Source organism: Triticum urartu, chromosome 2A, assembly GCF_056163025.1.
Source record: "Triticum urartu cultivar PI428250 chromosome 2A, HENAU_Tu73, whole genome shotgun sequence".
In the NCBI taxonomy this organism is placed as follows: domain Eukaryota; kingdom Viridiplantae; phylum Streptophyta; class Magnoliopsida; order Poales; family Poaceae; genus Triticum; species Triticum urartu.
In genome coordinates this window covers 397541020-397564196 of record NC_141874.1, presented here as the reverse complement: position 1 = coordinate 397564196, position 23177 = coordinate 397541020, and the positions used below count along the sequence as shown (strand labels likewise).

The 23177-nt window shown below is 44.0% G+C and overlaps 1 protein-coding gene across 1 annotated transcript; it reads left to right on the top strand.

The window, feature by feature from the left end:
* The first annotated feature begins 645 nt into the window (after window positions 1-645).
* LOC147985248 (uncharacterized) lies at window positions 646-2277 on the top strand. The gene has a single exon (XM_087543988.1). The coding sequence runs from the start codon at window positions 1051-1053 to the stop codon at window positions 1963-1965; it is 915 nt and encodes a 304-aa protein (XP_087400114.1). The 5' UTR covers window positions 646-1050; the 3' UTR covers window positions 1966-2277.
* Window positions 2278-23177: the final 20900 nt, after the last annotated feature.

The window sequence follows — 23177 nt, the reverse complement described above, 5'->3', positions numbered from 1 at the left end:
AGGTTCGAATTGTGAGGATTCTGTTTTTCGGGTTTGATTTCTTCTTTAATTTTTCAGTCTCTGTTGATAAAATATATATTATAGTCGTGCAATACAAACGTGTATTTGTTTGTCAGTCTGCTGGCAGTACACACGATATTTTGAGCTGCAGGTTATGGTTTGAACCCCACCTCAGCCCTTGTTTTATTTATTTTATTTGAGTGGCCCAATGTATGAATAAAAAGGCGTGGGCTTTTCTGCAAATCTATCATGCAAGAACTATTACATAGACTGACAGCGGGCCCTTGCCATGATGACCTACCTAGTAGGCAGTAGATTACGTTCGCACACGTAAAATGTGACCGTATTTGCACCTTCATGCAAGTTCATGAACCAGAAACACGTATTTTACAAGTTTATGCACCAAATGGACCGTCGCGCGCAAGTTCTAAGACTCCTAATGTATTTATCTCATATATTTTTATTAGACCTTTCAAGCATATGGAGTGTTCGGCAATTTGTAACGACACTTACCAAATGTGTTATTTAGGACTCCTGCGTTTGCTGACCCATGAGTCATTTCTTTTCTATAGATCATCCAAATTCATTCCCCTGTTTGACTGTGTAATATATGTAAGATTTGGTTAAGCGTTCCTACTCCCAACAGGGGAGCCGCATGGGTATACATTGATAGATGACTTGGAATACAAGAGTTGGCAGAGTCTCGTCTAACCAACATGAAATCTTACAGGAGATATTAAACAGGAGATAGAAGGAGATAAATATCTACCTAACTACTCCATCCAACGTGATATACAATATGTTCGGCCCACCAGCCTCATAACATTATGTTTAACAAGTGTCATAGGAAGGATAGAGCTCCCCTGTCGCTCCCGCGGGCGGCTCCGGAGCTAACCCTAGCCGCCGCCGCGAGCACCCCACCCACCGTCTCTTCCACCACTCGCCGCCGCCGGTGGCAGTCGCCGGGCAAAGCCTGTGCAGCTCGGCGGCGGCGGGGCCTTTCTCCTCCTCCGTCTGTGGCTGGCTGGCGCGGGCCGGTTGCTTCGGCGGATGCTCGGGCAGGAGCGCACGTCCGGGGCGACCCTTTTGGCTGGCGAGGCTGCGCACGAGGATGTGGGTGAGCGGGGCGCGCGTAGGAGGCGCGCTGGATTGCGGATCTGGTGCATCAAGGGCGCGCGGTGCTGCATGGTGACCGCGTCCGGTTCGCGGGCGCGGATGGTGGCGGCGGCTCAGCGAGGCAACGGCGGTCGCCGTGGTGGGCTCAACGCGAAGGCTTGGCTGGTCGCTGGGCGTCCACGCTGGTGGTGGCGCGGCTTCGGCCGTGTGATCTCCAGCTGGGGATCTGGATCTGGCTGGTCTGCTCCCGATCTGCGATCGATGGGCTGGCTGTCGGTGGTTGGTGGTGCCCAGATGTCTCTGCCTGGAGCAGGGGGGATCCGGCCGTGGTGGATGCCTGGAGCGGAGGCTCCGGCCGTGGTGGATGCCTGGAGCAGGGAGGCTCCGGCCGTGGTGGTTTGTGTGGGGTGCAGGGCCCGATCTGGTTTCTGCAGGCTCGGCATAGAGGATGGTGGTGGCCCGGTGCAGCGTTGGCGTGCTCGTTGCATTGGGGGTGTGCGATCCAGTGGAGGTACCTGTCGGCCTTTGGTCGGCTGCGTGGGAATGGTTGCTCCGGGTGAAAGACTGGCTGGTGCTCGTCGGCCGGCGGCGACGGCGCCCGTGGGCGTCGTTATCCTCCTTGGAGGCGTCGTTATCCTCCTTGGAGGCGTCGTCAGGGATCTTTGCAGCCCTACTCCCGGATCAAGACCTTTAGGTGAAAATCAAGATCCTGCTGTAGGATCGGGCGGTGGCGTCGTCTTCAGCGTCGTTTCCCCTCTTGAGGGCACCGTCTTGAAGATCTTGATCCCAATGGTGCTTTTTACGGACTGGATGTGCACGGTGGCTTCAGTGGCAATGATGATGGGGTGAGCAAGGTCGAAGGCATGGCATTGGTCGAGGTAGTCGGCTCTTCTCCGGCGTGTCCGTGAGATTGCCTCGGCTGTTTGTTGTTGTGAAGTCGAAGCTGTGGTGGAGAGGCCCAGGTGGCGTACGATGACACGCGACAGGTGGTCCGTTCGGCGATCTTCCATGATGCCTACTATGCCTAGCTTTTCGTAGTTCATCATCAGAGTCGGAGCTGCGTTGCCTTGTAGTGGGTGGATGGCGTTTCATAGAGTGTAGTGTTGTTCTGCAACTAATAGGGTTGCTGTTTTTTCTTTTTCTTTGATCTTCGGACCTTCACCATGTTATGCTTCCGTTGCTTCCTGCTTAATCTGAATCAAGCCAACAATTTGCTGGATCTTTCAAAAAAAACATTATGTTTAACATCCTCCCTTAATCTGAACTTCTCAAGTTTAGATTACGCTTAATCTCTTCAAATGGTCCTGTTGGTAATGCCTTTGTAAACCCATCAGCCACTTGATCCTTTGAAGGAATGAACAGAATCTGCAATTCTTTGCTAGCAACTCTCTCTCTAACAAAATGATAATCAATCTCAATATGTTTTGTCCTTGCATGAAAAACAAGATTAGCAAAGAGATAAGTAGCACAAATGTTGTCACACCAAAGACATGGAGTTTGTGTATGAAATATTCCAAGTTCTTTAAGTAAAGACTTAACCCATATAATTTTTGCAGTAGCATTGGCTAGTGCGGTATTCCGCCTCAGTGCTTGATCTTGATATAGTGGCCTGTTTCTTTGCACACCAAGAAATTAAGTTGGGTCCAAAGAAAACTGCAAAGCCACCTGTAGATCTTCTGTCATCTAAGCAACCTACCCAATCATAATCAGAAAAGGCACTAACAAGTGTAGAGGTTGACTTGGTGAATGTTAACCCAATGCTTAGTGTGTTCTTCACATATTTTAGTATGCGCTTAGCAGCAGTCCAGTGAGCAGAAGTAGGTGCATGAAGATACTGACACACTTTATTTACAGCAAATGAAATATCAGGCCTCGTGAGTGTCAAGTACTGAAGTGCCCCTACCAGACTTCTGTATTTAGTACCATCTTCTTGACTCAAAGGTACACCCTCTGCAAGAGACAGTTTTTTTGAATTAGAGAGTGGTGTTGGTGATGGTTTACAGCCCCGCAATCCTGCCTTGCTCAAAAGATCGGTTGCATTATTTTCTTGAGAAAGATGAAGACCACCTTCCTGGTTTCTCTTGACCTCAATACCAAGAAAGAAGTGCAAGTCACCGAGATCTTTTAGAGCAAAATTTAACTGTAAATCTTTCAAGAGAGCTGTAACTGCCTTATTGGAGGAACTAGTGACAATAATATCATCGACATAAATGAGCAAAAAAATAGTTGTGCTGGAACGGCGATAAATAAACAGAGAAGTGTCAGACTTGGAAGGAACAAAACCAAGACTTTGCAGTTTGGAGCTCAAGAGAGAGTACCATGCTCGTGGAGCCTGTTTCAGTCCATAAAGTGACTTATCAAGTCTGCAGACATGGAAGGGCCTGTTTGGATCTTCAAACCCAGGAGGTTGTTTCTTATATACTTTCTCTTCCAGAACACCATGAAGAAACACATTCTGTACATCTAGTTGACGAAGACACCAGCCACGAGACACATCAATGGAGAGAACCAGGCGAATAGTAGCAGCTTTAACAACGGGACTAAAGGTATCCTCATAGTCAAGTCCATACCTTTGCTTGAATCCTTTTGCAACGAGTCGTGCTTTATAACGATCAATGGTATCGTCTGACCTCCGTTTGATGCGAAAGACCCACTTGCAATCAATGAGGTTTGTACCTGGAGAGGAAGGAACAAGGTGCCAAGTGTGATTTTTCTGAGGGGCACAAAACTCCTCGTCCATGGCATGTTTCCATTTGGGATCAGCAAGTGCTTCATGAACAATACAAGGTTCTCCTGCAGATGTATCAGATACAACCAAGCCATACTTAGTTTTGTAATTAACCGAATGAATCGTGCCTGTTTGAAGTCATGTACGAGGTGGATGCAGCTGCATAGAAGATCCAGGGAGGGCAGAATCCTCCTGGACAGGCGAGCCGCCCAAATCTACAGCTAATCGAGGTGATCCCAGGGCGCCTGCCGCAGTCGGATCATCTGTGGCAAAATCAGAGGTCGTTGAAGAAGGACGTGCCACAAAAGATCCAGGGGAACCTAGCGGAGCAGGCTCGGGTGGAGCGCCGGCCTCACCTGTCGCAGGGCGGGACACGCGCCAGGTGTAGATGCGTGGCGTCGGCGCATAGCATCCGAAGGGTGGGTCCCGGTCGGTCGGGTTGTCCCCTGGTGGTGGGTGGCGCGACGCACACGTGCCCACCGCAGGTTGACGTAGAGCGGGGGGGGGGGGGGCAGGGTCAGTGCAGGCCGCCGATCCCAACGCGGATACGGGCCCAGACTGGCGCAGCGATCCCGGGGCGGATTTCGGGAGCAGGCTGCCGCGCCGATCCCGAGGGAGATTCGGCCAGATCTGCTATGTCCATACCAGGGGTGTGTTGCTCAATATTTTCAGAAAAAAGTACCATTCTCCATGCCATTTGCTGCACTGTTTAGTCCTGTAGCAGGGAGCTCATGTGGACTCATAGAGGAATTAGTCAATATGGAATCATCATTATTAACACCCACACACTCATGGCCAAGAAGACGAGAAGGGAGAAGAAGGATTTCCTTCTTGAGAAAGGCACCAGCATTGGGATGGAACTTGTCAAAGGGAAACTGGGTTTCGTCAAATACGGCATCACGAGAGATGTACACATGACCAGTGGATACATCAAGACATTTGGCACCTTTGTGTTGAGCACTATAACCAAGAAAGACACACTATTTGGAGCGAAAGCTAAGTTTGCGAGAGTTGTAGGCACGAAGGTTGGGCCAACAGGCACAACCAAAAACCCTAAGAGTGTGATAATCTGGGGTGACATGCAGGAGGCGTTCAATGGGAGTTTCATTGGAAATAGTTTGACTTGGCCACATATTAATAAGGTGAACGGCTGCAAGAAAAGCTTCATCCCAAAATTTTAGAGGCATAGAGGCGTTAGCCAGAAGAGCTAATCCTACTTCAACAATATGCCTATGCTTACGTTCAGCAGAGCCATTTTGTTGGTGTGCGTGAGGGCATGACACATGGTGAGATATGCCTATTTGTAGAAAGAAGGAATTCAATTTTTCATACTCACCACCCCAGTCTGATTGCATGGCAATGATTTTGCAATCAAACTTGCGTTCAACGAGGGCTTGAAAGTTGTGAAAAACTTGAAACACATCTGAACGCTTTTTGAGAAGATATATCCAAGTATATTTGCTAAAATCATCAATAAAGCTCACATAATAAGAGTGTCTACCAACAGAAGTGGGTGCTGGACCCCAAACATCGGAAAAAATAAGTTGCAAGGGTTTTGTGGACACACTAGTAGAGACAAGATATGGTAGTTTATGACTTTTTGCTCTTTGGCACGAATCAAAAATAGTTTCTAAATTTCTCTCACCAACAACTGGGAGTTTATTCCTACTAAGAATTTGATGAACGGTAGCAATGGATGGATGACCTAATCGACTATGCCACCTCTCAGCAGAAAGCTTGATGGCACCATAGACTTGTTTATCGAGTTTGCAATACTTGGGAAGCAACGACTAGAGCCCTTGCACACAGACACCCCTATGAAGAAATTTCTTGGTGACATGATCCTTGATCAAAAATAAGAAAGGGTGAAACTCTAGAAACACATTATTATCAAGAGCAATACGATGGACAGATAGGAGATTCTTAGCAGCATTAGGAACATGCAGAATGTCATTGAGTTCAAGATTTGTGTGTGGGGTTTTAATGATTGATTTACCAATGTGACTAATTTCCATACCTGGACCATTTGCAGCTGTGTAGATTTGGTCATTGACACGGTATTTCTCATGCATCGTTAGCTTGTCCAGCTCACCAGTGATGTGGTTGGTGGCACCTGTATCCATATACCAATTTGTATCTACACCATATGACATATCAATAGCGGCTGCAATTTTTTTCTTTTGAGAATTGTCATCAGCGTAGCGCCAATCAGAATCTTTAGCTATGTGGATTGTCTTTTTACAGATCTGGCACTTCCTTTCATACCCCTCGTAGCCCCAGAAATTGCGCCCCCAATTGTTGTTGGCAGGGGGGCCTGTTGTTTCCACCGCGAGAGTTGCCCTAGTGGTAGTAGCCGCCACCCCCACTGGGATAGCCGCCACCGCCACCACTGTGGTAGCCGCCGCCACCACTGTTGTTTGGGTGGTAGCCATCGTCATCGCCATAGTTGTTGCCGCCGTTGTGGTAGCCACCGCCACCACCGTACTGCCCGCCGCCGCCTCCGTACTGGCTGCCACCACCACCTCCACCACTCCGCTGGTTTTGGTAGTTTTTGGTGTTTCCCGGGTGACGACGAGATGCAGAGTTCGCCGATGATTTGAAGGATCTGGCGTTTGTACCATGGAACATCTTGATACGTCTCCAACGTATCTATAATTTTTGATTGCTCCATGCTATATTATCTACTGTTTTGGACATTATTGGGCTTTATTATCCACTTTTATATTATTTTTGGGACTAACCTATTAATCGGAGGCCCAGCCCAGAATTGCTGTTTTTTGCCTGTTTTAGGGTTTCGAAGAAAAGGAATATCAAGCGGAGTCCAAACGGAGTGAAACCTTCGGGAACGTGATTTTCTCAACGAACAAGACCCGGGAGACTTGGACCCTACGTCAAGAAAGAAAAGAGGAGGCCATGAGGTAGGGGGGCGCGCCCACCCCCACCAGGCGCGCCCTCCACCCTCGTGGGCCCCCTGTTGCTCCACCGACGTACTCCTTCCTCCTATATATACCTACGTACCCCCAAATGATCAGATACGGAGCCAAAACCCTAATTCCACCACTGTAACTTTCTGTATCCATGAGATCCCATCTTGGGGCCTGTTCCGGAGCTCCGCCGGAGGGGGCATCGATCACGGAGGGCTTCTACATCAACACCATAGCCCCTCCGATGAAGTGTGAGTAGTTTGCCTCAGACCTACAGGTCCATAGTTAGTAGCTAGATGGATTCTTCTCTCTTTTTGGGTCTCAATACAATGTTCTCCCCCTCTCTTATGGAGAACTATTCGATGTAATTTTTCTTTTTGCGGTGTGTTTGTTGAGACCGATGAATTGTGGGTTTATGATCAAGTCTATCTATGAAAAATATTTGAATCTTCTCTAAATTCTTTTATGTATGATTGGTTATCTTTGCAAGTCTCTTCGAATTATCAGTTTGGTTTGGCCTACTAGATTGATCTTTCTTGCAATGGGAGAAGTGCTTAGCTTTGGGTTCAATCTTGCGGTGTCCTTTCCCAGTGACAGTAGGGGCAGCAAGGCATGTATTGTATTGTTGCCATCGAGGATAACAAGATGGGGTTTTCATCATATTGCATGAGTCTATCCCTCTACATCATGTCATCTTGCTTAAGGCGTTACTCTGTTTTTAACTTAATACTCTAGATGCATGCTGGATAGCGGTCGATGAGTGGAGTAATAGTAGTAGATGCAGGCAGGAGTCGGTCTACTTGTCTCGGACGTGATGCCTATATACATGATCATACCTAGATATTCTCATAACTATGCTCAGTTCTGTCAATTGCTCAACAGTAGTTTGTTCACCCACCGTAGAATACTTATGCTCTCGAGAGAAGCCACTAGTGAAACCTATGGCCCCCGGGTCTATCTTCATCATATTAATCTCCTACTACTTAGTAATTTCCTTTGCTATTTACTTTGCCTTTATTTTACTTTGCATCTTCTATCAGATCTCACTCTCGTAAGTGGCCTTATAGGGATTGACAACCCCTATTTGCGTTGGTTGCGAGGATTTATTTGTTTTGTGCAGGTACGAGGGACTCGCGCGTAGCCTCCTACTGGATCGATACCTTGGTTCTCAAAAACTGAGGGAAATACTTACGCTACTTTGCTGCATCATCCCTTCCTCTTCGGGGAAAACCAACGCAGTGCTCAAGAGGTAGCAAGAAGGATTTCTGGCGCCGTTGCTAGGGAGGTCTACGCAGAAGTCAACATACCAAGTACCCATCACATACCCTTATCTTTCGCATTACATTATTTTCCATTTGCCTCTCGTTTTCCTCTCCCCACTTCAGCCTTGCCATTTTATTCGCCCCCTCTCTCTATTTGCCTCTTTTTGCCTGCTTGCTTTTTGTTTGCTTGTGTGTTAGTTTGTTTGCTTGTCGTTATGGCTAGTCCTTTACCTTCTGCCTCTATGTCTGAAATTGGGGAAACTATTGTCGATAATAATTCTGATGCTCCTACTAAAGAACCCACTATCTCACATACAAAAAGATTCCGTATTGGTAGTGGTAATATTATTGGAAAAGGAGTTATTCAAGATTTCTTTACTTGTGCCGGTGCTTTACCTTCTATGGGTAGTTCTATCCTTCATAGAACTAGTAGTCTTGCAGACGCTATTGCCATGCTTGTAGTTGAACTTGAAAGACAATTCATGCACTTGCATCCTTCCATACAAAGGATTTTTCTGGAATTTTCTAATATTGAGCATTCTTCTGTTAAGCGTCCCGCTACTATCTTTTTGGCTCATGAGTTTAGATTCATAATAAAAGAGGCCAAATAAATCTTTGCACATTATAGGGTGGAGCTTGCCGTCCTCCCATAGAGGCTGTCCTCTTTGATCAAGAAGAAATAATGCGTTTTCAGTCTCTAGACTATGTTGCTTTCAATGAAAATCTTAGAAAAAGGGTTCCTACCAATGTTTTAGTTGACAGAACCTCTGAACTTAATGATGATTTGGCTATTCGAAATAATGAACTAGGATATTCTCTTGAATATATTCTCACAAATTTCTGTCAAAAGAATGCTTATAATGATGAATTGGTTGTGCAATATGAAGGACCAAAGGAGGAACCTATACCTCCCAAGGTTGATCTTTGGGACTTTTGTCCCATTAAATTTAGCCCTTTTGATTACTTTTGCTTTCCTCAAAGAAAACTTGCCGTCAAACGTAGAGAATATGAGATGAGTTTTAATAATCTATCTTACTATTCTGGCAATACCTAGATCTATTCTTGCTTGTTATGCCTAGCTAGGGGCGTTAAACGATAGCGCTTGTTGGGAGGCAACCCAATTTTATTTTTATTCCTTGCTTTTTGCTCCTGTTTAGTAATAAATAATTTATCTGGCCTCTGTTTTGGTTGAGTTTTTTGTTTTTAATTAGTGTTTGTGCCAAGTAGAACCGTTGGGAAGACTTGGGGAAAGTCTTGTTAAACTTGCTGTAAAAAACAGAAACTTTAGCGCTCACGAGAACTGCTGTAATTTTTATTTGGAAAGTGCTATTTAGTTAATTCTTTTTGCAGATGATTAATAGATAAATTCCTCACGTCCAGCAATTTATTTTAGAATTTTTGTGGTTCCAGATCTTGATCTAGCTACAGATTACTACAGACTGTTCTGTTTTTGACAGATTCTTTTTTTTCGTGTGTTGTTTGCTTATTTTGATGAATCTATGGCTAGTAAAATAGTTTATAAACCATAGAAAAGTTGGAATACAGTAGGTATAACACCAATATAAATAAATAATGAGTTCATTACAGTACCTTGAAGTGATCTTTTATTTTCTTTCGCTAACGGAGCTCACGAAATTTTCTACTTTAAGTTTTGTGTTGTGAAGTTTTCAAGTTTTGGGTAAATATTTGATGGATTATGGAATAAGGAGTGGCAAGAGCCTAATCTTGGGGATTCCCATGGCACCCCCAAGATAATCTAAGTACATCTAAAATCCAAAGCTTGGGGATGGCCCGGAAGGCATCCCCTCTTTCGTCTACTTCCATCGGTAACTTTACTTGGAGCTATATTTTTATTCGCCACATGATATGTGTTTTGCTTGGAGCGTCCTGTATTATTTGAGTCTTTTCTTGTTAGTTTACCACAATCATCCTTGCTGTACACACCTTTTGAGAGAGCCATACATGATTTAGAATTTGTTAGAATACTCTATGTGCTTCGCTTATATCTTTTGAGTTATATAATTTTGCTCTAGTACTTCACTTATATCTTTTAGAGCACGGTGATGGATTTGTTTTATAGAAACTATTGATCTCTCATGCTTCACTTATATTATTTTTAGAGTCTTAAATAGCATGGTAATTTGCTTAAAATCCTAATATGCTTGGTATACAAGATTAATAATAAAAATTTCTCTTATAAGTGTGTTGAATACTATGATAAGTTTGATACTTGATAATTGTTTTGAGATATGAAGATGGTGATATTAAAGTCATGCTAGTTGAGTAGTTGTGAATTTGAGAAATACTTGTGTTGAAGCTTGTGATTCCCGTAGCATGCACGTATGGTGAACCGTTATGTGATGAAGTCGGAGCATGATTTATTTATTGATTGTCTTCCTTATGAGTGGCGGTCGGGGACGAGCGATGGTATTTTCCTACCAATCTATCCCCCTAGGAGCATGCGCATAATACTTTGCTTTGATAACTTGTAGATTTTCGCAATAAGTATATGAGTTCTTTCTGACTAATGTTGAGTCCATGGATTATACTCACTCTCACCCTTCCAACTTTGCTAGCCTCTCTAATACCGCGCACCTTTCGCCGGTATCATACACCCACCATATACCTTCCTCAAAACAGCCACCATACCTACCTATTATGGCATTTCCATAGCCATTCCAAGATATATTGCCATGCAACTTTCCACCGTTCCGTTTATTATGACACACTCATGCATATCCCGGTACACCGCCGGAAGCATTCATATAGAGTCATATTTTGTTCTAAGTATCGAGTTGTAATTGTTGAGTTGTAAGAAAAATAAAAGTGTGATGATCATCATTATTAGAGCATTGTCCCAGTGAGGAAAGGATGATGGAGACTATGATTCCCCCATAAGTCGGGATGAGGCTCCGGAAGAAAAATAAAAAGAGGCCAAAGAAGCCCAAATAAAAAAAGAGAGAAAGAAAATAGACCATAAAAAAAGAGAAAAGGCCCAAATAAAAAAATGAGAGAAAAAGAGAGAAGGGACAATGTTACTATCCTTTTAGCACACTTGTGCTTCAAAGTAGCACCATGATCTTCATAGTAGAGAGTCTCTCATGTTATCACTTTCATATACTAGTGGGAATTTTTCATTATAGAACTTGGCTTGTATATTCCAATGATGGGCTTCCTCAAAATGCCCTAGGTCATGAGCAAGCAAGTTGGATGCACACCCACTTAATTTCTTTTTGATCTTTCATATGCTTATAGCTCTAGTGCATCCGTTGCATGGCAATCCCTACTCACTCACATTGGTATCTATTGATGGGCATCTCCATAGCCCGTTGATACGCCTAGTTGATGTGAGACTATCTTCTCCCTTTTAGTCTTCTCCACAATCACCACTCTATTCCACCTATAGTGCTATATCCATGTCTCATGCTCATGTATTGCGTGAAGATTGAAAAAGTTTTGAGAATGTCAAAAGAATGAAACAATTGCTTGGCTTGTCATCGGGGTTGTGCATAATTTAAATATTTTGTGTGGTGAAGATAGAGCATAGCCAGACTATATGATTTTGTAGGGATAACTTTCTTTAGCCATGTTATTTTGAGAAGACATAATTGCTTTGTTAGTATGCTTGAAGTATTATTACTTTTATGTCCATATGAACTTTTGTCTTGAATCTTTTGGATCTGAATATTCATACCACAATTAAGAAGAATTACATTAAAATTATGCCAAGTAGCACTCCGCATCAAAAATTTTGTTTTTATCATTTACCTACTCGAGGACGAGCAGGAATTAAGCTTGGGGATGCTTGATACGTCTCCAACGTATCTATAATTTTTGATTGCTCCATGCTATATTATCTACTGTTTTGGACATTATTGGGCTTTATTATCCACTTTTATATTATTTTTGGGACTAACCTATTAACCGGAGGCCCAGCCCAGAATTGCTGTTTTTTGCCTGTTTTAGGGTTTCGAAGAAAAGGAATATCAAGCGGAGTCCAAACGGAGTGAAACCTTCGGGAACGTGATTTTCTCAACGAACAAGACCCGGGAGACTTGGACCCTACGTCAAGAAAGAAAAGAGGAGGCCATGAGGTAGGGGGGCGCGCCCACCCCCACCAGGCGCGCCCTCCACCCTCGTGGGCCCCCTGTTGCTCCACCGACGTACTCCTTCCTCCTATATATACCTACGTACCCCCAAATGATCAGATACGGAGCCAAAACCCTAATTCCACCGCCGTAACTTTCTGTATCCATGAGATCCCATCTTGGGGCCTGTTCCGGAGCTCCGCCGGAGGGGGCATCGATCACGGAGGGCTTCTACATCAACACCATAGCCCCTCCGATGAAGTGTGAGTAGTTTGCCTCAGACCTACAGGTCCATAGTTAGTAGCTAGATGGATTCTTCTCTCTTTTTGGGTCTCAATACAATGTTCTCCCCCTCTCTTATGGAGAACTATTCGATGTAATTTTTCTTTTTGCGGTGTGTTTGTTGAGACCGATGAATTGTGGGTTTATGATCAAGTCTATCTATGAAAAATATTTGAATCTTCTCTGAATTATTTTATGTATGATTGGTTATCTTTGCAAGTCTCTTCGAATTATCAGTTTGGTTTGGCCTACTAGATTGATCTTTCTTGCAATGGGAGAAGTGCTTAGCTTTGGGTTCAATCTTGCGGTGTGCTTTCCCAGTGACAGTAGGGGCAGCAATGCACGTATTGTATTGCTGCCATCGAGGATAACAAGATGGGGTTTTCATCATATTGCATGAGTCTATCCCTCTACATCATGTCATCTTGCTTAAGGCGTTACTCTGTTTTAAACTTAATACTCTAGATGCATGCTGGATAGCGGTTGATGAGTGGAGTAATAGTAGTAGATGCAGGCAGGAGTCGGTCTACTTGTCTCGGACGTGATGCCTATATACATGCTCATACCTAGATATTCTCATAACTATGCTCAATTCTATCAATTGCTCAACAGTAATTTGTTCACCCACCATAGAATACTTATGCTCTCGAGAGAAGCCACTAGTGAAACCTATGGCCCCCGGGTCTATCTTCATCATATTAATCTCCTACTACCTAGTAATTTCCTTGCTATTTACTTTGCCTTTATTTTACTTTGCATCTTTCATCATAAAAATACCAAAAATATTATCTTATCATATCTATCAAATCTCACTCTCGTAAGTGGCCTTATAGGGATTGACAACCCCTATTTGCGTTGGTTGCGAGGATTTTTTTGTGTGCAGGTATGAGGGACTTGCGCGTAGCCTCCTACTGGATTGATACCTTGGTTCGCAAAAACTGAGGGAAATACTTATGCTACTTTGCTGCATCATCCCTTCCTCTTCGGGGAAAACCAACGCAGTGCTCAAGAGGTAGCACATCTTGACTCGCTGATCGAAATTTGCCACCATGGAGAAGAGGATGTCGATGGAGACCGGTTGTCTTCGTGCATCGAGCGCCGATATGATGGGCTGGTACTCCATGTCCAACCTGGCGATGATGAAGGAGAGAAGTTCATCCTCGCCGATCGGCTTGCCCACCGCCACGATCTCGTCAAAGAGGGCCCACATATGACCAAAATATGAAGCCGCCATCTGGGAGCCCTTCTGGGCGTTGGTGAGGGCAACCCGTATGTTGTTGGCGCGCGAGAGAGACATGGCCGAGAACATGTTCCCAAGCGCGGTCCGTCGCATGTGATTTCTCAAGCGAAGCAACCTGGACAAGCACTTCTTTGGATAGGTTTCTGAGGAGGTAAGCAACGATCTGTTGGTCTTGGGTGAGCCATTGGGAGTAGGCAGGGTTCACGACAAAATGATCCTTCCCTTCGGCGTTCTTGGTGGTGAGGGTTTTTTTTGTGGTTCTTCAATGGTTTGATCTAGGTAGCCAAAGAGGTCGGCACCCATGATTTGTGATCTTTCCTGTGCGCGCCATAAGATGTAATTGGTTCGGGTAAGTGGTTCGAAGGTGTTGTAGTTGAGGCTAGAGTTGGTGGCGGAGGAGGAAGAAGACATGGCTGATGGAAGGAAGGTAGGCTAGGGTTTTGGCGCAGGTAGGTGGAAGGTGGCTAGGGTTCTTGGCGCACGCAGATCGAACTAGATGTGGCGGAAGAGGTTGCTCTGTATACCATGTAAGATTTGGTTAAGCGTTCCTACTCCCAACAGGGGAGCCGCATGGGTATATATTGATAGATGACTTGGAATACAAGAGTTGGCAGAGTCTCGTCTAACCAACATGAGATCTTACAGGAGATATTAAATAGGAGATAGAAGGAGATAAATATCTACTTAACTACTCCAACGTGATATACAATATGTTCGGCCCACCAGCCTCATAACATTATGTTTAACAATATACATTTTGAGTTGTTAATTGTTTATTGTATTTATTTTGCAGTTGCACTATGATCACTTGGTACTTGTTGCTTATCTCATATCTAAAGATGTAGGTGTGCACTAGTAGCTTGCATATTTTTTCTGATAGAGTCAAATGACAGACACGTGTAGGCTCCGCAATATGATGTCTATGTCTCTGTTCTCAGGTGCTTATGACTGGTATCCGAGTGTTGGGATGCTTTTGTCGAGGATTCAGTTTACGAGGCACAAATACAAAAATTCAACTGTAAAAGGCAAAGAACCTTGAAAAATATAAATAGTTTAACTGGCAGCTCAATGGAAGGCACTAAGTTGGGTTCCTCTCATGACAAGGAAAATAAGAGCAAAGAACAGCTTTTCCTGAGTGCTAAAGTGTGTCTCCTTTCGTTAAAGCGAACTTTGGAAGATCTTCATAAGAAAGATTTATTCCCTTACAATCCAAAGCCTCTACTTAAAAGGTCCGTGACCATGATGATCTTTTGCTCGCTTAGTTCATTGATATATTGTTTCGCTTCTACTTCCGCCTTTTTTTATTCAACTACATTTTACTCAAAATGAGCATATAGATGATGTTTTTTTGCAGCTTGTCCAGATTTGAGGAGCTCTATGTGCAGTACTGAAACAATTAAGTTGTACCCGGTGACACGCTACCATTTCTGTGGTTGAATATTTGGTAATCAGATATTGTAATTTCCTTCGCTAGTTACATGTTTATATATTGGCTCACACAATTCATTTGGTAACTACGACTTTTAATCAGTACTTCAGTTTATGATCTGGTTTCTTCAATTGGTTGTCCACGGTCTTGGACGCTTCTCCGGCCTCTCTGCGGCGTGGCCTGGCCTCCATTGCCACCCTCATTTCCTGGTCACTCCGGCAACACCGTAATGCTGTAGTCTTTGACAAGATCATGCCCTCTACCTTGGACCTTGTTCGCGCCATCATGGAGGAAGCTCGCTCCTGGGCAGCTACCGGAGCCAAAGGAGTTAATGCATTAATCCATGTAACTTGAACTGATGTTTTTAGGGCTGAGCATCCCCTTTGTCCTCTGCTCACCTAACGCCCCGACCACGCCAGCTTGTGTACGTGGCTAGGGCACTTCTCTGTACTTTCTCCCCTCTAGGGTCAGAAACAGAGGTAATAGTAAGTCAGTACTTCAGGGAAGAATTGTATATGTAACTGGAGTTTGTAGTCTGTAGATATATATGCATGACAGGGAATGGCCCTTTCGGCCACCCAAGGACAAACCTTATAAAAGTAAATCAAAATGTGGTTAGAATTCAATACATGTACTTCAGTAAGCAACACACTATTTCCACCAATCCAGGCTCAAAACTGAAATACAACAAATTAATTGGACACACTAGATTACCAGTTATCTTAAATTGTTATTATTGGGGAACGCAGTAATTTCAAAAATTTCCTATGCACACGCAAGATCATGGTGATGCATAGCAACAAGAGGGGAGAGAGTCGTCCATGTACCCTCGTAGACCATAAGCGGAAGCGTTAGGAGAACGTGGTTGATGTAGTCGTACGTCTTCACGATCCGACCGATCCAAGTACCGAACGCATGGCACCTTCGAGTTCAGCACACGTTAAACTCGATGACGTCCCACGAACTCCGATCCAGCAGAGCTTCACGGGAGAGTTCCATCAGCACGATGGCGTGATGATGGTGATGATGTTGCTACCAGCGCAGGGCTTCGCCTAAGTACTGCTACGATATGATCAAGGTGGATTATGGTGGAGGGGGCCGGGGCACCGCACACGGCTTGGAACAATCAACTTGTGTGTCTATGGGGTGCCCCCTCCCCACGTATATAAAGGAGGGAGGGGAGGCCGGCCGACCTCTCTAGGCGCGCCAAGGGGGGATGAATCCTCCTCCTAGTAGGAGTAGATTCCTCCTTTCCTAGTCCTACTAGGAGGGGGAAGGAAGGAGAAGGGGAGGAGAAGGAAAGAGGGGGCGCAACCCCTCCCCTAGTCCATTTCGGACTAGGACCATGGGGGGGCAGCCCTCGTGGCTTCTCCTCTTTTCCCCTTAAAGCCCACTAAGGCCCATATGTACTGCCGTATTCCAGTAACTCCCCCGGTACTCCAAAAAATACCTGGATCACTCGGAACCTTTCCGATGTCCGAATATATCCTTCCAATATATCGATCTTTACGGCTCGATCATTTTGAAACTCCTTGTCATGTCCGTGATCTCATCCGGGACTCCGAACAACCTTCGGTACATCAAATCACATAACTCATAATACCAATCGTCACCGCACGTTAGGCGTGCAGACCCTACGGGTTCGAGAACTATGTAGACATGACCAAGACATGCCTCCGGTCAATAACCAATAGCGGAACCTGGATGCTCATATTGGCTCCTACATATTCTACGAAGATTTTTATCAGTCAAACCGCATAACAACATACGTTGTTCCCTTTGTCATCGGTATGTTACTTGCCCGAGATTCGATCGTCGGTATCTCAATACCTAGTTCAATCTCGTTACCGGCAAGTCTCTTTACTCGTTCCATAATGCATCATCCCGCAACTAACTCATTAGTCACAATGCTTGCAAGGCTTATAGTGATGTGCATTACCGAGAGGGCCCAGAGATACCTCTCCGACAATCGGAGTGACAAATCCTAATCTCGATCTATGCCAACTCAACAAGTACCATCGGAGACACCTGTAGAGCACCTTTATAATCACCCAGTTACGTTGTGACGTTTGGTAGCACACAAAGTGTTCCTCCAGTACTAGGGAGTTGCATAATCTCATAGTCATAGGAACATGTATAAGTCATGAAGAAAGCAATAGCAACAAACTAAACGATCATTGTGCTAAGATAATGGAATGGGTCAAGTCAATCACATCATTCTGTAATGATGTGATCCCATTAATCAAATGACAACTCATGTCTATGGCTAGGAAACTTAACCATCTTTGATTCAACGAGCTAGTCAAGTAGAGGCATACTAGTGACACTTAGTTTGTCTATATATTCACACATGTACTAAGTTTCCGGTTAATACAATTCTAGCATGAATAATAAACATTTATCATGATATAAGGAAATAAATAATAACTTTACTATTGCTTCTAGGGCATATTTCCTTCAGTCTCCCACTTGCATTAGAGTCAATAATCTAGTTCACATATTTATGTGATTAGTTCACATCTCTATGTGACTAATACCCAAAGGGTTTACTAGAGTAAATAATCTAGTTCACATCGCTATGTGATTAACACCCAAAGATTGATCATGTTTTGCTTGTGAGAGAAGTTTAGTCTATGGGTCAGCAACATTCAGATTTGTATGTATTTCGCAAATTTCTATGTCTACAATGCTCTGCACGGAGCTACTCTAGCTAATTGCTCCCACTTTCAATATGTATCCAAATGGAGACTTAGAGTCATCTAGATCAATGTAAAAAGCTTGCATCGACGTAACTCTTTACGACGAACTCTTTTATCACCTCCATAACCGAGAAATATTTCCTTAGTCCTCTAAGGATAATTTTAACCGCTGTCCAGTGATCTACTCCTAGATCACTATTGTACTCCCTTGCTAGAATCATGCTAAGGTATACAATAGGACTGGTAAACAGCATAGCATACTTTATAGAACCTATGACTGAGGCATAGGGAATGCCTTTTCATTCCCTTTCTATTTTTTGCTGTGGTCGGGTTTTGAGTCTTTACTCAACTTCACACCTTGCAACACAGGCAAGAACTCCTTATTTGACTGTTCCATTTTGAACTACTTCAAAATCTTGTCAAGGTATGTACTCATTGAAAAAACTTATCAAGCGTCTTGATCTATCTCCATAGATTTTGATGCTCAATGTGTAAGCAGCTTCATCGAGGTCTTTCTTTGAAAAACTCATTTCAAACACTCCTTTATGCTTTCCAAAAAATTCTACATTATTTCCGATCAACAATATGTCATTCACATATACTTATCAGAAATGTTGTAGTGCTCCCACTCACTTTCTTGTAAATACAGGCTTCACCGCAAGTCTGTATAAAACCATATGCTTTGATCACTTTATCAAAGCATATATTCCAACTCCGAGATGCTTGCACCAGTCCATAGATGGATCGCTGGAGCTTGCTCACTTTGTTAGCACCTTTAGTATCGACAAAACCTTCTAGTTGCATCATATACAACTTCTTCTTTAAGAAATCCATTAAGGAATGCAATTTTGACATCCATTTGCCAGATTTCATAAAATGCGGCAACTGCTAACAGGATTCGGACAGACTTTTAAGCATCGATACGAGTGAGAAAATCTCATCGTAGTCAACACCTTGAACTTGTCGAAAACATTTTGCGACAATTTGAGCTTTGTAGATAGTAACACTACTATCAGCGCCCGTCTTCCTCTTGAAGATCCATTTATTTTCTATGGCTTGCCAATCATTGGGCAAGTCAATCAAAGTCCATAATTTGTTCTTTATACATGGATCTCATCTCAGATTTCATGGCCTTAAGCCATTTCGCGGAATCTGGGCTCATCATCGCTTCCTCATAGTTTGTAGGTTCGTCATGGTCTAGTAACATGACTTCCGTGGCGACCCGACCCGAATGGATCAAGTCTACTGTGCTCCGGTGTCATCCCTGGATTAGTAATGCTGACACCACACAGTACATCGAAGGATTTATAGCAGAGTGGCAATCACACACTTATTACATCGTTGTCTCAAAGAGAACTTATTACAATAAATATGGCTTAAGGCCATCTAATAACGATAACAGCGGAAGACTCGGAAGATAAATGGGTCCATCAACTCCAACGACATCACTGAGTATAGAACCACGACCTAAAAGCACCTTACTCGTCGTCTGAAAAGTCTGCAACATGAAAGTTGCAGCCCGAAAACGGGTCAGTACATGGAATATGCTGGCAATGTAACACATAGAGAGTAATGGAATGAAACAGCTATACTACATGCATATATGGCTGGTGGAAAGCTCTATGGTTACAGTTTTGCGTAAAGCCAATTTTTCCCTACTGCAAAGGAATAAATTTATTTAACTATCATGGTGGTTGTTAAACATCGAGAATGGTTGACAGCATTCCGATCCCAATTAAGTGAACACTTAAAACCCAACAATATTAATTTGAGTAACATGATGAGATTCACATGATATTCAAGTACTAGATACTCAAGTTGTCCATAACCGGGGACACGGCTAATCATGATTAGTTTGTACACTCTGCAGAGGTTTGCGCACTTTTCCCCACAAGACTCGATCGCCTCCGTTGGATTTCTCGCACTACATGGTGTTTGAGAAACGGATGACCGAGACATAGTCTTTCAGAAGCGCTAGCACCTTACGATCGGGTAGACCGGTACACCTACATCCCCTACATCTGCTAGTCTACCACTGTAAGAGTTCGCACAACTTAGTCAACTATGCCAGAGCCCATAATGGCTTGTGGCTGCACACGGAAGTTACTAGCATGAATGATCTTATGATCCCTTTGAGCCTGGGTGGCAGTCCAAAATAAAACAGGCAAGTCCTGATAGAAACCAGGTGCCTCAATCCACCCAGATGTGTGTTTAAGTTGCCACCTTAGATAAACCATTAATTAACAATACTCACATCTGTCATGGATATCACTCACCCAATCCACGTCTACTAGCATAGCATGGCATAATAAGCAAACGTAGAAGTAACTCCCAAAGGTTTCATAGTAATACAGGTAATAGGTACTACCTCATCTACTTCCCATCCCACAATTTAATTAGATCCTAATCATGCAATGTGTGAGGATTGATCTAATGCAATAAAACATGGGTTGTAGAAAAGGTATGATCAAAGTGTTACTTGCCTTGCTGATGATCCGCGAGACCTAGGGTTTCGAAGTAACAAGCGGGGCAAACCGGGTGATCTATCGCAGACAAACAACAAGCACACAATAAGTACTCATCTAATGCACAGGTAAAACTCGAACAAGAGAACGAACCAGGAAGTTCAACTTAAGAACTCCGGTTGCAGAGAAAGAACGAACCGAACAAAGAAACGGAAAACAAACGGCGGAAGAAAAACAACTCGGTTCTAGCAAGTTGAAACTAGGTCAAATTTTACCGGGGCAAAAACTTGTTCAAGTTGATTAGACGGAACGGTGGTTTCGAAACGAAACTCCAGGCGCTTGAATCACCTGATTCTGATAAACGAGCGGGAAGAAAGACTAGAACGAAGATCGGATCTGAGATCACGATCGCGGAATAAATCCGATGAAAAGAAAGAGACGAACGGTTAAACGAACGGACGTTCGTTAACCGGGAACAACCGGTGATCACGTTCGTTGAGACGAACGGTCCGAAAGAAGAACGAAAACCGATCTAGGGTTTTCGGAAAAGAAACCGAAACAAAGAACTGGAAAAGATTCGGAAAAGAAAACGGAAAAGAATCAGAACGGTTCTTTTAAGAAAAACCGAACCGGGGCGAGGAAAAAGAGAGAGGCGCGGCGCGGGGCTACCTCGACGAGGCGGAACTCCGGCGGCGGCGGGGTGCAAAGGCGGCGGCGGCGGCGCGGCTAGAGGCGGCGGCGGCTGCGGCTTGGGGTGGAGAGGGGGGGTGCTTGGGTATTTATACTAGGAGGGGGGGGGGTTTGCTTGGGGAAGGGGCAAGCAATAGGAGGCGGCGGCAGCCTAGAGTCCCTCTAGGACTCGGCCTGGCGGCGGGGCTGGCTGGCGGCTGGGCCGGCCGGCTGGGCCTTGGCCCAGGCGGGCGCTGGCTCTTTTTTTTAAATAGTTCCGCGCTCAGAAAAACAAAGAAAAGAAAATCTAAACGAACTCCAAAATTCCTAAAGTAAATTTTCCCCGACTCCTAAAAATGAGTCAAACAAAAAGAACTTTTCTCCGGGCCTAGAATGCAATTTTTGAAAACACGCATTTTTCCCTATCCAAATAAAAAGCAAACAAACTCCGAAAATCCAAAATTTGATTTATTTATTAAATCTTCATTTTTCCTAAATTTGGGAAAGTCATATTATTCCCTCTCTCATTTTTTTTGATATTAGAAAAATAATTTGAAGATGAAATAAAATAAATCAAATGATCCTCTTTTCAAATTTGAGAAAACTCTCAAATATGAAAGTAACGAAATCTCCAACTCTCTCCGAAGGTCCTTGAGTTGCGTGAAATTTCTAGGATCAACCAAAATGCAAGAAAATATGCTATGCATGATGGTCTAGTGTATAACATTCCAAATTGCAAATTTGGGATGTTACAAACCTACCCCCCTTAAGATGAATCTCGCCCTCGAGATTCGGGTTGGCTAGAAAATAGGTGAGGGTGGTCCTTGAGCAAATCTTTTTCTCTTTCCCAGGTGGCTTCATCCTCTGAGTGGTGGTTCCACTGAACTTTGCAAAACTTGATAACCTTGCTGCGAGTAACTCTGCTGGCAAACTCGAGAATCTTAACTGGTTTCTCCTCATACGTTAAGTCGTCCTTCAACTGAATTGCTTCAAGTGGCACTGTATCTCTTAGCGGTATCTCCGCCATCTCGGCGTGACATTTCTTCAGCTGAGAAACATGGAATACATCATGAACTCCTGACAGTCCCTTTGGTAATTCCAACTTATAAGCGACTTCTCCCATACATTGCAAGATCTTGTACGGTCCAACGAAACACGGTGCTAACTTTCCCTTAACTCCAAAGCGCTTAACTCCTCGAAGTGGGGATACTCGGAGATAAACTCTGTCTCCGGTTTCGTAGACTGTCTCCTTGTGTTTAGAATCTGCGTAGCTCTTCTGCCTAGACCGGGCTACCTTGAGCCTATCGCGAATCAACTTAACTTTCCGTTCAGACTCCTTAATCAAATCTGGTCCAAAGAATTGACAGTCTCCAACTTCGTCCCATGACAACGGTGTCTTGCACCTCCTTCCGTATAAAGCTTCGAAAGGTGCCATCTTCAAACTGGTTTGGTAACTGTTGTTATAAGAAAACTCCGCATACGGCAAGTTATCGTCCCAACTAGATCCATAATCTAGTGCACAAGCTCTCAGCATATCTTCCAAAATCTGATTGACTCTCTCGGTCTGTCCATCCGTCTGTGGGTGAAAAGCTGTGCTGAACTCTAGTCTGGTTCCTAAAGTTTCATGCAACTGATTCCAAAACTTTGAGGTAAATTGGGTTCCTCTATCTAATACGATACTCCTCGGAACTCCATGCAAACAAATGATCCTAGTCATGTATATCTTCGACAACTTAGCACTGGTGTAAGTGGTCTTAACTGGAATAAAATGTGCTACCTTCGTCAAACGATCAACTACTACCCATATCGAGTCATAGCCTGATTTTGTCCTGGGTAGTCCTGTGATAAAATCCATGCCTATCTTATCCCACTTCCATTCGGGCATCGGCAATGGTTGTAACAATCCTGCTGGCTTCTGATGCTCTGCTTTTACTCTCTGACATACGTCACAAACTGCTACATATGCTGCAATATCCTTCTTCATTCCGGTCCACCAGAATGTTTCCTTCAAATCCAAATACATCTTGGTATTCCCTGGGTGAATCGAATATGGTGAATCATGTGCCTCTTGCAAAATCAACTTCCTGATCTCCCGGTCATTTGGCACATAAACACGGTCCTCAAACCATAGGGTATCGTGCTCATCCTCACGAAATCCCTTTGCTTTTCCTTCGCTCAATTTCTCTTTTATAGCAGCAATCTCCTTGTCAGATTTCTGAGCTTCTCTGATTTTATCCATCAATGTTGACTGAATCTCCAATGCTGCTACATAGCC